Here is an 18735-nt window from a genome sequence, read left to right as displayed (position 1 = left end):
AGAGTTTGTTTGCAAGCTCCTAGGTGACCAAGGCTGGGTCTTTGCTCGAAATGCAGTGTATCCTGCCGGAGGACCCCATACCAATTGATGAATTAACACGACTTTCTGGATTTTGACACAGCTGGAGACCAATTAACGTGGCGTGCCATTTTGACGGCAGACCAATTACCAATTTTTTATTGATATTAATGGGATGGGTTATATTTTCAGGGCTTGGGCGCAGTGGCCAACTATGAAGTTTTTAATCATAATTTTTCTTAAACTTTCCAGAATAGGTTTTTCATCTGGAAGTTGTAGGATACGATGAGCAAATACATGTAAATTGTTTGTATGCATTTAAAATCCAGGTGATCATTTTGATACAGTGCTCGAACTTCTTATCACTGGTCATTCTTTCTATATTAACAGAGATTTACTGTGACTAAGTGTACAAGAAGTAACGCAAACAAACATCGACCAAAGCAAGAAAATAAAGTAAAACAATTAGCTCCAAATAGATCATCACAGTGGGTTACAGGTTTCTGTTGCAGCCTGTATGTATTCAAATGCTGCAATTGGCTGGCTCTCTTATTAACAAAGTATTAGGAGTGTCTGGGGTGTTCGTCAAGCTGTAATCTAACCAGAAAGCGCTTGTGTGCAACAAACAAAACAAAAAACAGTTCTAAAAGCACTCACAGGGACTATCTTTTAAAAAGTGCAGACTGAGGTCATTGCATCTACGTCACAAGGCTAAAAATGTATGCAAGTTTGTAGATGTCCTTTTAGCAGTATACATGTTTTCGTTTTAACCAATAGGAAATATGGGTTGTGTGAAAACCTTGAACAGCTCTGTAATTTTAGATTTGTGGTTCTTCACTTCGAAGTAAGCCTCTAAGCTTCAAGACCTTTTTGGGCTAATCGCATTTAAGTTGCTTTAAGCAGTACACCTGAATTAAGAAAAGTGCTGCTGCACGCGGGGCCATTACATGTCTAACCTTTACAAGTGAAAATCATTTGTTTCATCTGCTCTTTGTTAATCATTGTGTTTTTTCATCAAAATTATACACTGTTCATGGCAAGAGTGCTCAATGTTCCATGAGCACAGTTACTTTTTAGTTTGCCATTTGTTTTTAACCAAGGACTCCTTGACAATTGCTTATTTTTAAGGGTTTTGATTGCAGCTTCAACATGTTTCCTCACAGCAACTTCATAATGTTTAAGGCAACGAATTCTAAAGGACAGAAGCACAATCCTAAAGTAAATGGTACATTTTGGGTTAGACTGGCTACAAACATGAAAATTTCGGATGGCGTTTAGGACAATTTGGCAGAATGGCGAGGTACAGCATATATTAATCAAGATTGTAAAATTAATTCATACTGTTTTCTCTCTTCTGTCTTAACAGTATCAAACAAATTAACTGAGGGGGATACAGATTTCGTAAAAGACAAATGGGAAACCAGAAATGTGTATGTTGCCTTTCCTTTAGGAAATTTAGGCTTCTTGAATAAAATGATTTGTGTTATTAGACATCAGGCTAGCTCTTCCAAAGCCAGACAATCTTTTCATATTCTCAACCCACCGGATTATACTCACTGTTTTACAGGACACAGCTCGGCATTTCTGCTCTTTAATATTCCTCATCTTTTCCTCCATTTGCTCCTTCTTCACCAGAGGTTCAAAGTAGAGTTCCTGCTGCTCTGCTTCCGCCTGCAAACAAGGGCAATGGTTAAAACCCAGCAAGTAAGATACCTCAAGAACAGGTCTCAGGATAGCACTAACCGCACTAGAGCCGAAACGGAGGCTGGATCCATGACAGAACCTATGCTGACCACCTACCGACCACTTTCACTCAGGTTTGAATTACACACGACAACACATTTTTCTATGTGACACTTCATTTGGTTATCATCAGAAATGATAACGCGAGACATGGAAAGAACTTATGCTTTCCTCCTGAGCATTGTGTGTTTAACAATAGCAGACATAACACAAAATCAGAGGAACCTATCCAAGACTTTGCAAAGACACATTACAAAGGTTCCAACAAAAGCATCAAATGTGTGAAAATATGACACAGACAGTAAACCAAATCATTCTAACTGAAGAAACAGAACTGCTTTGGAGAGTAATATTTCTATTGTGGACCTCTTAAAGACTATTACCAAAGCACAGAATGCACCACAATATTAAATACCTGGGAATTTTTAAAGTTAGGACAGAGCCCTGAGCCGGTTTGATATAATCATCTCAGCACAATTAGGAGTAAATTCGTATCACCTCATAACGTTCAAGTAAGCCATAATCAAATTTCATACACATAAGCAGATTTCGAAGAAGAAGATAGGCTCACCAAAAGAACTGACCTCCAAGTCTTACCACACAATGAATCCATCCATCCCTGTAAGCAATGCATGCATCAAGAAATACTTACTCATTAACATACATCCTCCATGGAGCCCAACATTTCACAGTTATTGCCAATGCACAGGAGCGGATGAGGATGAGTACAGAACTCACTTGACTTAATTCACAATCACATCGAAAAAGAAATTCAAGTTTTCTTATTTCCTCAACCTAAGCTTTTGATATTAGTCAAACATCTGGCCCTAATTACAAGATCAGACCTCTTGTCATCTCCCCTTTCATTTTAACACACCTTGCAGTTTTTCACACAGGAGCCAATAAAAATGGTTTATTAGAACACTGAATGTTCGGAGCTACACTAAAGACAATAAAGTTGCTCAAGGCAAATAACAGCTAGTATAGTCCACCTTCTCCAACATTTCAATGATTGTCTTTCTGTTTCTCCCTTTTTAATTTAGAACATTCTACCCTGAGTGGGTGGAATGTTCAAATACCATTATAACCCTTCTGCCTTGGACTATATCAGTTGTTAAAGACCCTGAACTTGAATGAGGTTATTGTATAGCTCCCAGCAGCAGGCCATAATAAATCCTCCAGTAATTATTATTATTAATATACACTTAATACAGCGCATGGCTACCCTTAGGCTTCCCAGAGCTGGCTGCGGTCACTACCCGAGAACAGTTTATGCCATATTCTGGCAGAACCAGGTCTTTAATTGCTTTCTGAATGTGAAATGGTGTGTCAGAGAGCGCAAGTGGAGCGGGAGTTTGTTTCATAAGGTTGACGCATTATAAGAACATGCGCCCACCCGCTCGTACCCTCTGGACTTTAGGTACACCTGCCTGAAAATGTTTGGGCGATCTTAAGTCACGCGAAGGCTGATTAAAGGACATCAGCATGCAGTTGATTTTAGGGCCCGTGCCCCACAAGGTTTTATGCACTATGCACAATGATTAAACATGATGCGTTCTTTAATGGGAAGCCAATGTAGGGTTTTTAGTGCTGGTTGGGCCAACTGTCTTTTTGGGGTTCAAATAGTAGCCTGGCTGCACAGTTCTGCACCACCTGCAGCTTCCTAGTGGTAGCCTTCGGGTTGCCCAGATACAGGGAGTTACAGTAATCCAACCTGGGCAGTATCAGTGCCTGAACCATAGTCCTGCGCAAAGTGGATGGCAGCAGTGGCAGAATTTTCCTCAGTTGTCTTATGATGCCAAAGCAGGTAGCTGCGACTTGATATGCCTGGTAATCTAGTTTTAATACACCACATAGCCATATTCCCAGACTTTTAATCGTCTCCTTCGGTTTGGGAGGGGGTCCTAAGCATTCTGGCCAGTTCATAGAAGGAGATCTGATGGAGTGACTACCTAGGATCATAATCTCTGTTTTATCACTGTTGAGTTTGAGATACGACTGATGTGGCCATGTGGCCACTTTTTCCAGACAGGTTTCTAAGTTGACTGACGCCTCCTTTGGGTGGTTAACTGCCACCACTAACTGGGTGTCGTCTGCATAGGTCACTATCTGGACCCCGAATGGGAGGACTATCTCCGCCAGAGGTCGTAGGTACACGTTAAAAAGCGCAGGGCTTCTATCCTTTCTGTAATTAAACTCTTCACTCGGTCCAAGGCTGTTTTTTCATTTAAACTCCTGATCCAACGCTTTGTCAGATACTGACGAACAAAACAATCCACCTCAAACCCCAAATAAATCAGATGACTTCATACCCAATAGACATTAGTAATAACATCACATTAGAAGAGGTTTCCAAAACTTGTGAACAGAAAATTTAGGAGTGTACAATGATCATGTGAAATCCAGAATATTCGTATATCTTTCAGGAGTCTTTCTATAAGAACTCACACAGTCCATACATGGGTTTTGGTAGAATAAATACATGGATGTATAAGGCAGACCAAGCCAGATGTTTAACTTCCTGATTTAAAATGAAGTAAACCTTTATATGAAATTATCGCCTACCTCTTTGACAAAACCAGTGTGCTTGGATTTGGCACTCAAAATTTTCTGGAACTCCTCAGATTCTAAATAGGCCAGTTGCTCTCTCCTTTTTTTCATGGCTGGTTCTTCCTCGTCCACAGCTGTAGAACAAAAAATAATCTTTTTGCCTAATAACATAGATAAATGGCTTGCAATGAAGTTCTGGCATGTTTTTTATTGCCCTGGATTTTACCACTCACCGTGTGCTATTCAACATGCCACCTAAACACAGCTGCCTAAAGCCACATGTTTTAAGCTAAAAACAAAGCTTGGGTCTTTCATTAAAGTAGTAGATTTGCCAATTACATTTTAGAATAAATAAAACCATTGGCTTAGTATGGATTTTAAATATGCACCTAGGGCCCGATTCTGATTTAGTGTAGGGGTAGTTTACAAACATACAAGTAAATTGCTTACCTCCATATTCAAAGTGTGTATAATATTTGGGGTAATTGCAGAAAATTTCTTCTGCATGTCTTTTGGATTTGGCTAAAGTATTTGAAAGTGTGATTGTAAAAAGAATGGAGATTTGGTTTGCCCTCCTGGGTTATATTCTAATTTCCTGTTCTACGAATGGGCTATTTACTGAGGGTGTTGGTACCCATCAGTTTTCTAGTGCAAACATAGTCCAAGCACATTGTTGCATTTCATGTTTAGACAAACTTATATGTAAAACCTGCTTAGTTTTGCCATGACTAGTCCACAACATAGATGAATGTAGCATGGTTTTATACATATTTCTTAATGTTGTATACAATACAGGCCTGGTTGTATGCTAGCATAGTGACTGCTTGTGTTTTGAATATGCTGGAGTGTGTGAAAAGCAAAGCAGCTTTGCCATGAATAGCCCACAACACTGATGTGTGTAGATTTGTGGATTGAATATGCAGGAGCTTGTGGTGTAAGTGCAGGACGTAAAAAGTAGGATTGCTAGTCCAGAAAATGTAGCCAATAAAACGTGTGCTTGATTGCCATGTTTTTGTGGGACTAGTACTAAAAGCTACAGAAGGAGCTACATATACACACACACACATATATACACACACACACATATGTACACATATACACACACACACACATATACACACACACACACACACACACACACACACACACACACACACACACACACACACACACACACACACACACACACACGTTTAAATTGTTTTAAACAAACAAGTCAGCTGAAATGTTGCTATGAGGATATATAACTTTGTGGAATCCATCTTGTAGGAAGAAAAGTAATAGTAAACTTCAATTTTTCACTGTATTTGGACCAAGAAGCATGTTCATTATCCTGTGTAATAAAACAGGAGTGATGCATGAGTTGGCTCTTCCTGGATCCATAGAACCCCGTAAATAAGAAAAGTGTATAAAAACTGGTGCAGGGGTGGTGTTAGACACAAAGAACAGTTGCTGGAGGGGCTCTGAAATACAGTGTTCTGACTTCTGGCCAATGGCGCAATAAGGTACGCAGGTAAGCATTACACAACTTGGGATATTTCAATAAATTAATACAACTATGCTGCTATATAATTGGTTATAACCTAGGTAGATTTTAGACTAACTGGGTACTGACGTGTGATGTAATACGAATGGGGTTTTGTATACGCCCTTAAATATATAATACTTTCTGAGTTGTTTACCAACAACTAACAACCATTCCAAAGCACAGGATTTGCAGGCGAATGGTATTAATAATCAAATGGAGTAAAATACCAACCATGTGAGCAAAGTGATTTTGGTATAGGCCTAGCCTCTAAATACCACCTGCTTAAGAGATATTCTCCAAAAGCTTTTGAATGATGTCTGGTACTCTCACCTAGCTGAGCGTAACTCAGTAGGAAAATAGTGAGAAACACCTGCAAGTTTTTCCCTTCGTTTGCTAAAAGGATGCAGTTTTCTTTTGGAGCATGGGAAATCTACGGGTGCGACTCCAATTATTTGAAGGTAACAACATGGCACCCCCCAAGGGGCCTAGGCCCTAGAGGGCCCGGAGCCCTAAAGTAAGTTGCATGCACAAATTTGTACAGAGATGTATGGAAGTATTTTACAATGATTCTTCTAAGTACCAGGAACTCATTTTCCAACTGAGATGTGTTGAGCACTTAACATTTACAAAGGATCTGCTGGAGTCATAAGTACAATATTCTACGTTTTATTTAAACAGTGACAGATGAAGCAGCGACGGTATGTTTCCCCAGCACCACGATGGCTTCACTGAACACAGGAGTGTTTGGTACTAAACTCATGCTCTCAGTAAACCCACACTCACTGATGCTAGTGTGGGATTTATTGCTACATGTACTGAGAGGGTACTTCAGAGGTGCCCCCTGAAAACCTACCAACCCTGGTGTGCTCTAGGCAGCCTGCCGCCACAAGACATGTTTCTGGACCTCTAGGTCGAGAGCCCCCGCTCTCTGGGACCAGAAACAAAGCACATCCTGGGCAAAGGTGTCAGACACCTCCTCCCCAGGATGGTCACAGTGCTCGAGAGGGAAGCTTCAAAGGCCTGCCGTCTTCATAATGCAAACCTACAGCCTCTGCTGCTAGCAGCAGATGACAGCCCCCAGCTCAAACCCCCACTTTGGGCAGGAGAACCGGCAGGAAAACTTAGTCAGAAGAGGAGGTATGCCCTCCTTCACCAACTCCACTCCTCAGGTGGAAGAGGGAAAGTAAAGCACATTTTTCAGTGCCCACCATCCTGCAGATGGTGGGACTTATCCAATCAGGGCTAGGGTTATGCCCCCTCCCAAAGGAGGGTGGCACCCCAGGTAAGGAGCCCATTGGTCCCTACCTGCTACTCCCCTAAATTTGGTATTTAGGTGGCTCCCCCAGACCCTAAAACTAATTCCTGCTAACCTAAGAAGAAAAAGGACGAAGACGCCACTGTTTCAGAGAAGACGGACGACACCCACTGACTTGGCCCCAGCCCTACCGGCCTGTTTGCAGCTTCAAAGACCCTGTGAAGAGAACAATGCCTGTCCTACTACCAGCAACATCCACAGTCCTTCCTGGGAGGACTGCCTGCCTTTGGAAAAGACCAGCGCTCCAGAGGACAGCGGCTCTCTCCACAAGAAAACACCACAAAGGACTCTGGTGCCCTCTGGATCCACGATCCTTGACCACTCTGCACCACAGACCTCTGCCTTTGTCCAGGTGGCCCACCGATCCAAAAAAGGTTCCCAGTGATCCTGAATCCAAGTCCAGCATGGGCTGACCCCTCCTGGACTCCACGATACCACCAGCAGTGTGAATCCAAAGGCTCACCCAGACTGCGACCGGCTCCTGTACGAGAAACCCCTGGGCCTTGAGGAGCTCGACTGGCAGTATCCCTATGACCTACAGCACTCCAACTTACCTCTGCTGTCGCTGGTGTTGTACGTTGAGCCTCCGGTTAAACGCCTGCAGCCTGTTTCAAAATCAAGTTGCTGCACTGAATTGCATTGGGCGGCCCAACACTGTGTTTGCACCCTGTACCCGGCTGCCCTTGTGCTGCTGGCAGTGTATGTTTGGTGCTGCCTGGTGACCCCCCATGTGCTTGTCTAGACCTCCAAAGCTTGAAGCCAGCAGCAGCTTTATTTACCTGCAAGCAGCGGGTCTTCAATCACCCCCAGTCTCCATTGGGTAACACTGGGCCAGATCTCCAGATTTGAACTCTGCACCCAGCCGCCCCTGAGCCACTGGTGGTGCAGTGTTTGTGCTTACCTGAACCTTGCCCTCTGCTGGCCCTACAACCCAAAGACTGGAATTGTAAGTTGCACACTTACCTGTAAAACCGGATTATTGTTTTAAGCGTCCACTTTTGAACTTGAAAAGTATTTCTATTTAAAAACGTACTTACCTTTTTGCAAAGATCTTGGTCTTAAAATAAATCTTGAGCAAAGCTTATTATTTATAACATTTATGTGGATCTCCTTTTTGAGTCGTGTGCCATTTATAGGTCCTTGGGTTTTCATTGAGCCCTGTACACTTCTGGGGGAATCTCTGGACACTGTATAACAACTTAGAGGTTCACCAGATACAGAGCCAGCTTCCTACATATACGCACATAGAAGAGTAACTAGAAAAGTAAACAATTAGGTGACAAAACCTAGAAATTAAGCCTTTGCATGGGATCTGCAGAGTGTGTGAATACACCAGTCTCATTTGTGAATAGCTCAGCTGTTTGTTGTGATATATTATGTGATATACTCAAGACATCTATGGCTACATTTTTCATCTTTTTCAGAATAGTTGCAAGTGTGGCACTTTTCAAAATATTTGTGGCCAACATTGAGGAGAATTAATGTTTTTAGAAGGCTACTATAATCAAGGTTTTTGGATTTCAGCAAAAGACCTGGCACAGCTCCACAATCATTCTCAGCTATTAGTCATTTCATGTGATTCTAGAGTTGAGTCACTGCAACGTCATGGCAGTCGAATCGGGTGATCGATTGACAGACTGCGTAGCTCGGGATACCAGTATCTTCGTGCCCAATCCAGAGCCACAAGGATGACTTGGGCCTGGTCGCGCCTGTTCTTCAGCACTCTGGGCAGAAGTGGTATAGGCGGAAAGGCGTATAACAGACAGCAACTCCACTCTCGACGAAAAGCGTCTCCGAGCGAGTGCCGCCTTGGAAACTCCAACGTGCAGAACTGATGACATTGCGCGTTCCCTTCGGTAGCGAATAGATCTAACCAAGGCTCTCCCCATTGCAAAAAGAGGCCTTGTGCCACGTCCGAGTGCAGACGCCATTCGTGATCCATCATGCTGAGTTCGTCCGCCCTGGCGTTCAGAGAGCCCGCCAGGTGTTGAACCACCAGGGTGATGCCCTGATGTTCCAGCCATGTCCAGAGGCGCAGAGCCTCCTGACAAAGGGTCCACAACCCAACCCCGCCCTGTTTGTTGCGATACCACATGGCGGTAGTGTTGTCCGTGAACACCTGCACTACACTTCCCTGGACAGAGGGAAGGAATGCCTTCAGTGCAAGCCTAATCGCCCTCAGCTCCAACAGGTTGATATGGAGCTGGGACTCCGCCGGAGACCAGAGGCCTCTGATCTCCGCCTCTCCCATGTGGCCCCCCCCAATCCCAGGAGCGACGCATCCATCACCACTACGTGCTCCGGTTGGGGTAGGGAGAGGGATCTGCCACTGACCCAATCGCGGTCTGTGAGCCACCACTGCAACTGTCTTGCAGTGCCCTCCGAGATCAGGACGTGGTTGGACAGGTTGCCCTGATGTTGAGCCCACTGGAACTTCAGGTCCCACTGCAGAGCCCGCATCCGCCACCTGGCGTGATGTACCAGCAGGATGCAGGAGGCCATCAGACCCAGCAGCCGTAGGACGATCCTGACCGAAACCCGGGATAAAGGCTGAAAGATCGGAATCAGAGTCTGAATATCCCGAACCCGCTGTTTGGGAGGATAGACCCGAAACTGCGCCGAGTCCAGAACTGCTCCGATGAATAGGAGCTTCTGGGAGAGACTCAGATGTGACTTCGGCATGTTGATGGAGAACCCCAGCAAATGCAGGAGGTCGGCCATAGTCTGGAGGTGGGAGACAACCGCCTGAGGCAAGCCCGCATTCAACAACCAGTCATCGAGATAGGGGAAGACTGGAACCCCTAATCTGCGCAGATGAGCTGCGACCACCGCCATCACTTTCGTGAACACCCGAGGGGCACTGGTGAGGCCGAAGGGGAGCACGGTAAACTGAAAGTGCTCGTGGCCTACCGTGAACCGCAGGTAACGCCGGTGGGCCGGCAGGATGGGGTTGTGAAAATAAGCGTCCTGCAAGTCCAATGCTACCATCCAGTCTCCAGGGTCTAGGGCAGCCAGAACCTGAGCTAAAGTCAGCATCTTGAACTTCTCCTTTTGGAGGAAGGCGTTGAGGCTCCTGAGGTCCAGGATAGGGTGTAGGCCCCCTTTGCCCTTCTTGGGGACCAGAAAGTAGTGGGAGTAACAATGAATGAATGAATGAATGAAAAAGTATTTAATAAAGCGCACTGCGGCCAAGCGGCTTCCTGGCGCTGGGGACCTGGTCAGAGCTCACAGAAGGGATCCGAGGGGCCTATGAAGAAAAAGCCTGAATGAAAAGAAAAGTTTTGAGGGCTTTTCGAAAGTGGGTGTAGATGGGGATGGAACGAATATGAAGTGGAAGGCTGTTCCAAAACTGGGGGGCCAAAACGGAGAGGCGAGTGCCACCAGTTCTGAGTTTGCGGAAACGGGGGATGTGCAGAAGAGAAAGAGATGAAGAACGAAGGGTTCGACTGGTGACGTGGGATGAAATAAGGGAGGTGATGTAGGGAGGGGCAGAGCGGGAGTGAGCTCGAAAAGCGAAACAAGCTAGTTTGAAAAGAGATCTGAAACGGATAGGGAGCCAGTGGAGAGATTTGAGAACAGGAGTAATGTGAGAGAATTTAGGAAGGGAGAAAATAAGGCGGGCAGCTTGATTTTGAATGGCCTGTAAGCGTCGAGACTCGTAGGCAGGAATGCCCACGTACAAGCCATTCCCATAGTCGAGGCGAGAGATGACTAAAGCCAGGACTATGGTTTTGAGTGCATCAGTGGTGAAAAAACGTGAGATTTTCCGGATGAGACGAAGGGAAAGAAAGCAGGAAGACACAACAGAGCTAATCTGACTATGCATTGTTAAGTCAGAACTAACTTTGATGCCGAGGGTGCGGACAGAGAGAGAAGGCGTAGGAGGGGGACCAAAAGAGAGGGGCCAGTGTGCTGGGGACCAAGGGTTAGATGGACCACCCGTGAGAACAAGTTCCGTCTTATCGGGGTTGAGCTTTAGATGGTTAGCGCTCATCCACTCCGAAATAAAGATTAAGGTGGAACTGAATTTAGAAAGAGAGTCAGGAAAGGAGGAGAGATCAAAGACGAGCTGGAGGTCATCTGCGTAGTTATACACAGAGACCCCCCGCTCAAGAAGAGAGGTGACGAGGGGACAGATGTAAAGATTAAAGAGAAGGGGGGAAAGAGAGGAACCCTGGGGAACACCACAAGTGACCGGGTGGGGAGGGGCAGAGAAACCGGAGAGATGAACCGCCTGGTACCTATCCCGAAGGAAGGATGCCAGCCAGGAGAAGGCCGCACCCCGAATGCCCGCTGCGCTGACACTGGCGAGAAGAATGGAATGGTCAACCGTGTCGAACGCAGCGGACAGATCGAGAAGGACCAGGGCTTGGGGGAGGTTGGAATCGGCCTTCCCCTTGAGTTCATCCAGAACCGCGAGAACCACTGCCTCCGTTGAGTGACCTGAGCGAAAGCCCGCCTGATGGGAAGCGAGAAGGCCATTATCCTCGATATACGAGGAGAGGCAAGAGGTGACATGGGTCTCGAGGATCTTAGCTAAATAGGGGAGAAGGGAGATAGGTCGGAAATGAGCAGGGAGGGAAGGATCCAGACCAGGTTTTTTTAGAATGGGGAGAACGACGGCGGATTTAAATGATAAAGGAACAGAGCCAGAAGCCAAAGAAGAGTTAAGTAGAGTGAGCGGGGGAACAGGTGAGTCAGTAAAAAGAGTTTTAAGGAAGCGCGCCGGGGCACAGTCTGCAGGGGAACCAGATTTAACCTTGAGCAGGTAATTGTAGAATAGATCAAGAGAGATAGGGGGGAAAAGTGGCGAGGGAAGAAAGCGGGGAGGTAGCAGCACACATAGGGATAGGTTGAGGTACAGTCGGAATGTTAGCTTTAATCTTCACAATCTTGTCTATAAAAAAGTCATTGAGTGACAAACAGAGGGACTGAGAGGGAACCAAACCAAGGGAAGAACGATCGGAGGTGGCAAGATTGTGAACCAGGGAAAAGATTTCACGGGATTTGTTTGCAGAGAGAGCTACTCTCTCAGTAAAATAGGAGGTTTTGGCCACAAGGTTAGCTTGTTTGTAATTAGTGAGGAGTGACTTATATTTAGCGCGCAAAGAGGGAGAGTACTGCCGTCTCCAGAGACGTTCCGACCGCCTGAGGTCGAGTTTTAAAGCTTTAAGCTCTGGAGAAAACCATTTGTGCGCATCGTAAGGGCGGACCACCTTGATCTTTTTTAGCGGGGCCACTCGATCGCACGAAGAGGAAAGCCATGTGCTGATGGCGTTGGCCTGGGACTCAAGGGGGAGGTTAGTAAGATCAGGAGCGGAGGAAACCAGAGAAAGTGAAAGAGAGTCAAGGTCGGTCTGATTCCAATTGCGGGCAAGGAGATTTTTGGGAAGAGAGGGCTTATCAACCACACCCAAGTGAATAGAAAAAGAAATAATATGGTGATCCGACCAAACACAAGGGGAAATAGAGGGAAGTGAAGCAAGGGGACGAGAAGACCAGATTTGGTCACGGGTATGACCTTGTACGTGGGTAGAAGCTGTGACATGAGAAGGGAGATTCAAACAGTGAAGCGTGGCAGAAAAGTCTTTGGAAGGGAGATCTTCCTTTGGATCTCCTGGCCAGAAGTTGAAATAGTACGGAGGAGTTGTTAACCACCAAGGTGGCTAGAAGATCCTGAATAGAGGCTACGAAAGAAGGCATCGATTGGGGGGGACGGTAAACAAGGACAACAGTGAGAGGAGAGGGAAGATTAAGGGAACGGGCCACAAGGTAGTCCACGTTGGATATGAGAGAGTAGTTGAAATTTAAGTGTCGACCGGACGATCATCGCCACCCCTCCACCGGCCCTGCCATCCGAGCGATCAGCTCGGAGGGCATAGTAGGTGTCGGGGAGGATGGCTAAAAGATCAGGAAGAGAGTCGGCAGTGAACCAGGTTTCAGTCAGAAATAAAAAGTCAGGGGAATCAGTGGTCAAAAGATTAAAGAGTGCTGTCTGGTGTTTGACTGCAGACCGGGTATTCAGTAAGTAGGCAGAGGCCACAGTGGGAGCAGGGGGGGGGACGAGAAACCGGAGATAATGTAGTGGGACAAAAGGAAGAGTTGAGAGAGGTTGGTATCGAATGAGGCAAAGGGGAGGAAAGGATACCAAGTGAGTGTAAATGATGTAAGGAAAAAAGGGGGGGGAGAAGGAAAGGCAGATAGTGCTGTAAGTTGAGCCGGAGAATAGACCAGATGAGGAACAGGGTGTGTGGCCCCTGGTCCCGGCCCGTCGCGGACGGGCGCAGACGGGCTTAACTTAGGCGCAACTTCGGCGCGCCTTCGTCGCGCCCGCTGCGCCGCCGGAAGACAGGAGCCGTTATATGGGGACGACACATGAGGGAGGAGGGTCAAAGGGGCGTGACAGGGGGGAGGAGCCAAAGAGCTGCAGCGCCGAAGCCAGACCCGCCCAAGATGGAGGAGCCGCCCGTCCCTCTCCGAGAATCAGGCGAGGAGGGGGCGATCAGCGGAGGCGGTCTGGTCGCGTGCAGGAGAGAGGGCAGCCAGGGAGGATCAGGGCGCCGGGTCCGATGCGCTTTGAGGCTGTGCAGGTAGGCGACAAGTATAAGTCAGGAGATCCTAATAAAAATAGCGTTGCTCCCGGAGAAGCCTCGGGAGATCTGGCGACAGGTCACAACCCCGTCCTACTTCTGGGCCAGGAACGTGCTCGATGGCCCCCTTAAGGAGGTTAGTCCTCACGGGCACTGCAGGGAGCTCCAGGTGAAGGGCCTCGGCAGCCCTGCACAGCACCACAGAATAAGTTGCACCCTCCTCCGTAGCCACGGAAGGAGGAGAGATGAAGCCAGTGTCAGGCGAAGTGTCGGGACCACTTGCATCCCCCAGCTCGTCTGCCCAGTCCTGACTTAACTGGCACTGCTGTGCCAGAGGGTCCTCAGACCCCTCCCATTCCTCCCCGTCATCCGTCTCCTGGTATACAGAAAGAAAGGACGGAGCCGGGTGGTAGATGAAATGCTCCGGACCCGGACTAAAACTGGGGACGGCGTCGTCCGAAGATGGCGCCGGGGGCGGCACCATAGGGGTCGGCGCCGGCGGAGAGGTAGTAAGGTCAACCGGCATCGACCAGGATCCAGGCCTGGATCCCACAGGGACCTGCGGCATCGGGACCGAAGTCGATGACTGCGTCGAAGCCGCCAGCTCGCTAGGCCTCCCAGTCGGGCCTGCGGGGCCCGAAGGCGCGACGGCGGAGCGAGACTCCTCATGGCCACGAGGAAGTCACAAATCTCGCCCGAAGTCGCATTAGGCCCAGGGACCGGAGGGTATGGGTCCGGATGCGACTTCTGCGGCTCCGACGGAGCCGCGTGGGTGGTGCCACCCGAACCCTCAGCCGAGTCGCGCGACTGGCGAGGGGAGTCAGAAGAGCGATGTCGCTTCTTCGACTTCTTCTTACTGTGCCTCGACATACCTGAATGCGAGGACTTCAAACCTGACGAGCGGTGAGGACTTCGGCTCCGCGACCGGTCCCTCGAACTCCTCCTCGACTGGGACCTTGAGCGGCGCGGAGCTGGCTGCCGGACCTCGAGGAGCTTGCGGGACCGCTCCCGCCTAGCCTTCGAGGTCAAGGCCCGGCAGTCGGGGCACGACTGGTCATCATGGTCGGCCCCAAGGCAGTAGAGACACAGACGGTGGTGGTCGGCAACCGACATTAGTCGGTGACAGGCGTCACACAGCTTGAACCCTGGCAGCCCTACCGGCACCAGGAGTCGAGGTCGACTCGAAAGAATAGACCAAAAAAGTCCAAAAAGTGACTAAAGGGTATGCTCTTCCCGGATCTGCGCTGACTGGCGCGGAAAAAAGAAGAACTGACTTCAGCGTGCAAGGGCAGCGTCTTAGTACTCCGACGACGTCATCCCGGCGATCACGACGCCGACGACGGACGCGGAGTCGCAGACTACGCCTACCGATGCGCAAGGGTACTGCTGATGAATAATCTTTCCGGATCCAACCTGACACCTGGGGATATTCTAAGGTAAGGAATCTAACTAACGTGTTTCTTTCAGATCAGTCTTATGGGAACTCAACACTGCCTTGAGCCAGCTAATGCTACCTCCCTTTGAGCTAATCCACAAGGCACAGCTAAAGTTCATCTTCTGGAAGACAGCGATTCTCCTAGCATTTACATCAGCGAGGAGGGTATGTAAAGGAGCCCTTTCTCCGATTCACAAGGGGCAATGTCATCTTCCAAACTAACCCTAAATTCATACCTAAAGTCTCTACTGACTTATCTGAATGAACCAGTCCTAATATGTTGAGCCTTTCCAAACCCCAAACCGTAGGCAGAAAAATCCTTATATTCAATAGATGTACAAAGATTTAGGAGATCTTATATTGACAAAACAAAGGACATAAGTTCATCAGATCAACTGTTTGTGTCCTCTGGCCAGTCAGGAACAGTTTGACCCCTTTTTAAGAAGAGGCTAGCATGCTTGCTCTCAGCCAGAGTCACCTTCTGCTACAGCAAAGCTAAGTGTCCGTTCGAGGGAAGAATTAGAGTGCATTCCACCTCGGACATGGCTACGACTACTGTAGTCTATGCTGGTGTATCTTTGCAAGACATCAGCCATGCAGCAACCTGGAGGAGCAAACACATGTTCACGAACCACTACTACATTGATGTGAAGGCAGAAGCTGACTGTGCAGTGGGACAAGGAGTCTTCGGGAACCGGTTACAGTAAAGGTGAGCCAGCCTCTCGCTTTCTTATATTTATTATAGTTGTGATGTACTAATTACTAATCTGATTCAAACGTGAAAATATGAAATATCCAGTGCTGGATAAGAAATTAGTTACTTACCTAGGACTCCAGTTCCCCAGCATTGATATCTTTCATATATTCACATGCAACTTCCCTCGTACCCAGGCAGAGACTCATTTATTATATACTCTACTCACGCTTTGTGCTGGGAAATTTGAGCTATTGTGGCCTCTAGGGGAACTGGAACTTTCACCTCACTGGCTGAAGTTCTGTTTGTTGCAAATGAGGTGGATGTGCTACTAAACAATCACTGTTGTTTAGGCCAATGCCCATTTCAACACGGTTTATTGCTATTTAAGATAATCAGGACTTCCCAGGCTGATGATGGGTAATTATTCAAGCATGTGACTATATATATATAAAAAATAAAATATATAAATGCCTGAGAACTGGAGTTACAGGCAACTAAATTATTTTCCATTCCCAAATAAAGCCAGATTGATGTTACTGGATTGTGTGCGAGCAATTATTCTAAGAGGTACAATTAGATGCCAAGGATATTGCTAATAAAGGGGTCAGTGATGATTGTTTACACATTTTTCCTGACACAGACGGGTATCATTCTTTAGAGTAAAACAGTCAGTTAACAGGGGTGTTCCTGTGTATCAAAATTAAACTGCAACTTCTGAGCAGGGTATCCTCTGTTAGAGTAGTTTTCATTATTGGTCCGTAGGAGTACCAAATCCGATGGCCATCCTGATTTCATTAAACACAGGCTTGTGTACAATGTGATGTGGCAAAGGCAGCTAACATGCAACCAATCACTTAAGTTAGGATTATACTTCATTCTAACATTTAGAATATGATAAAATATAATAATGCACAACTCACTGAAAACAAATATTAAAAATGGTTTTGTACAAAATAAATAGAGGACACATGGATTTCTCTTCTGTGCACCACTATTAAACACGGTGTTACTTTTGCTGAGAGAACACGAACATCAGAATATGTACAACAAAGAGCAGAAAGCTTTATTATCTAATAAGTGAATGGTACAAAGTGCATACCTTCTGGTGCTTGCTCACTTTGTTCAACTCTCTGCGCCACCTTCAAGATATCACTGGGGCTGGAGAGCTTCCTTTTGATGCTGTTTGGATTGGTCTTGCTAATAATTTGCCCTTTCTGCCTCAGTTTGCTGACCGCAAGCAACTAAAAGAAAAAGGTTCAAAAGATAAACTTCGGACAAGATCATAAAAAGGTACAAAAGGTAAACTTCGGACAAGATCATTACCAAGAAAACATAATGACAAACTCTCAAATAGCACTTTATTTCTAGTAGCATGGTGTATGCTTCACTTAAAATTCAAATCACATTTGATATAAGTCATAATAACTTAAAGTCCAACATATTGCAAACAAAACATTTTGCTGGAACAAGGATGGTGGAAGGGACATTTTCAATCGATGAGGAAAGGTGAGCATTTGAGCTGCATAGGATGGCATAGTATTAAAAAAAGAGCACACAAACTGGTAGAAGCTAGCTCCATAAATGAAGACGAATCTTTAAAGTGAGTGGTCGTGTGTGTTAGATAATTAAAATTCATAAGTTCATTTAAACAGAGCAGGCTCACACAAAGCTAGCAGATGGGGAAGGGCAGTATGGGATCACTACTAGTTCAAAGACTATCCAACCACAAATGCTTCTTGAGTACGTCAGTTGGGCTGGTAGAGCCACCTGACTCCAATGAAGGCTTAACAGAGGCCATTCTCCAGGCAGGCTTCAGCCCTGCCAGATCTTACACTTGTACCTGTTCTAAAAGACTGGTAGCTTTTCTCCAGGGTAGTACAGTCCCTACTACAGCACAGAAGCAGCCCTTCATTAAATCGTAGATTTCCTCTTCCCAGCCTTTAAGAATTAGATGACTGATAGGTAACAACAAAACAGAACATCCTAGAAATTGACAGGAAGCCATGGCCTATCAAAGGTTTTGTCAGGCCAAAAATCCACAACCCTGGCCAACCAATCTTTGAAGCATGTTCTCAAGAAAAGTCCCTAAATTGTCAAAGCAATGTGAATTCTATGAGAGGCCATTCAGACCGACTGAGAGGAGGGAAATAACTTTCCAGTTTCCATCCAGTCTTCTGAATGGTAAAATGGGAGCCGTCTCATACGGCTTCATGGGTTGTTTAGTCGGAGAGTTATTTGCCAGACAAACTTAAGCAGGGGTAGTTTAATGTTCAGCAGACCTAAGGACAGAATTGCCCAGGTGGAAAAACAGTTTTGGTCAGTCCGTTGTTCTCTTGCAGAGCTCCGGCATGGTATATGAATTTCCGAATTTCTTTCAAACTACATGGCTTCTACAAGACAAAGTCACATTAAGGTGGCCATATTCATAAAGGTAAGGGAAACTGCTTTTTTGTACTGCAATGCCTGGGAACTTACGGAAGACTAGAAATACAGAGAAACAGCCAGAAAAACATGCAAGTGATATACAGGCAGACTTACATTACATACCACACACATTCTGACATACACCCCAATTGTTAAACAATCCACCAGATTTATGCAAAGGGGTGGAGGAGTAAAGGAGCCATGATATATATTATGACTGACATCCTGGATGAGTTGGTTCCTCAGCATGTTAAAAGACACAAAAATAAGCTATCTCACCCCTTGTATGACCAAAATACTAATGTGGAAAGGAGGAAACGAAGATTAACATACATCTAGCCCAACTCAGAGAAAGGAGAAACACATGCAGGAAACTATATTGAAGACGAAAGCCTCGAACAGGTCTCAACTCGATAACACCAGGAACAGGCCAGC

At 46.3% G+C, this 18735-nt stretch overlaps 1 protein-coding gene across 3 annotated transcripts in view; it reads right to left on the bottom strand.

Moving 5' to 3' along the window:
* The window catches only part of MCM10 (minichromosome maintenance 10 replication initiation factor), a 168308-nt gene that overhangs the window by 15921 nt on the left and 133652 nt on the right, over window positions 1-18735 (bottom strand). For 2 of the 3 annotated variants that reach the window (XM_085652876.1, XM_085652877.1), the window contains exons 15-17: window positions 16976-17117; window positions 4327-4445; window positions 1576-1689 (exon numbers count right to left, since the gene is read on the bottom strand). In XM_085652876.1, coding sequence (XP_085509002.1) covers window positions 1576-1689; window positions 4327-4445; window positions 16976-17117 — 375 coding nt within the window. Of the gene's footprint in view, window positions 1-1561; window positions 1690-4326; window positions 4446-16975; window positions 17118-18735 lie in introns of all 3 variants that reach the window. The other variant, XR_014981293.1, reaches the window with a different exon arrangement.

This window comes from Triturus cristatus, chromosome 4_1, assembly GCF_964204655.1.
Source record: "Triturus cristatus chromosome 4_1, aTriCri1.1, whole genome shotgun sequence".
NCBI lineage: Eukaryota > Metazoa > Chordata > Amphibia > Caudata > Salamandridae > Triturus > Triturus cristatus.
This window is presented reverse-complemented; position numbering and strand designations above follow the sequence as displayed.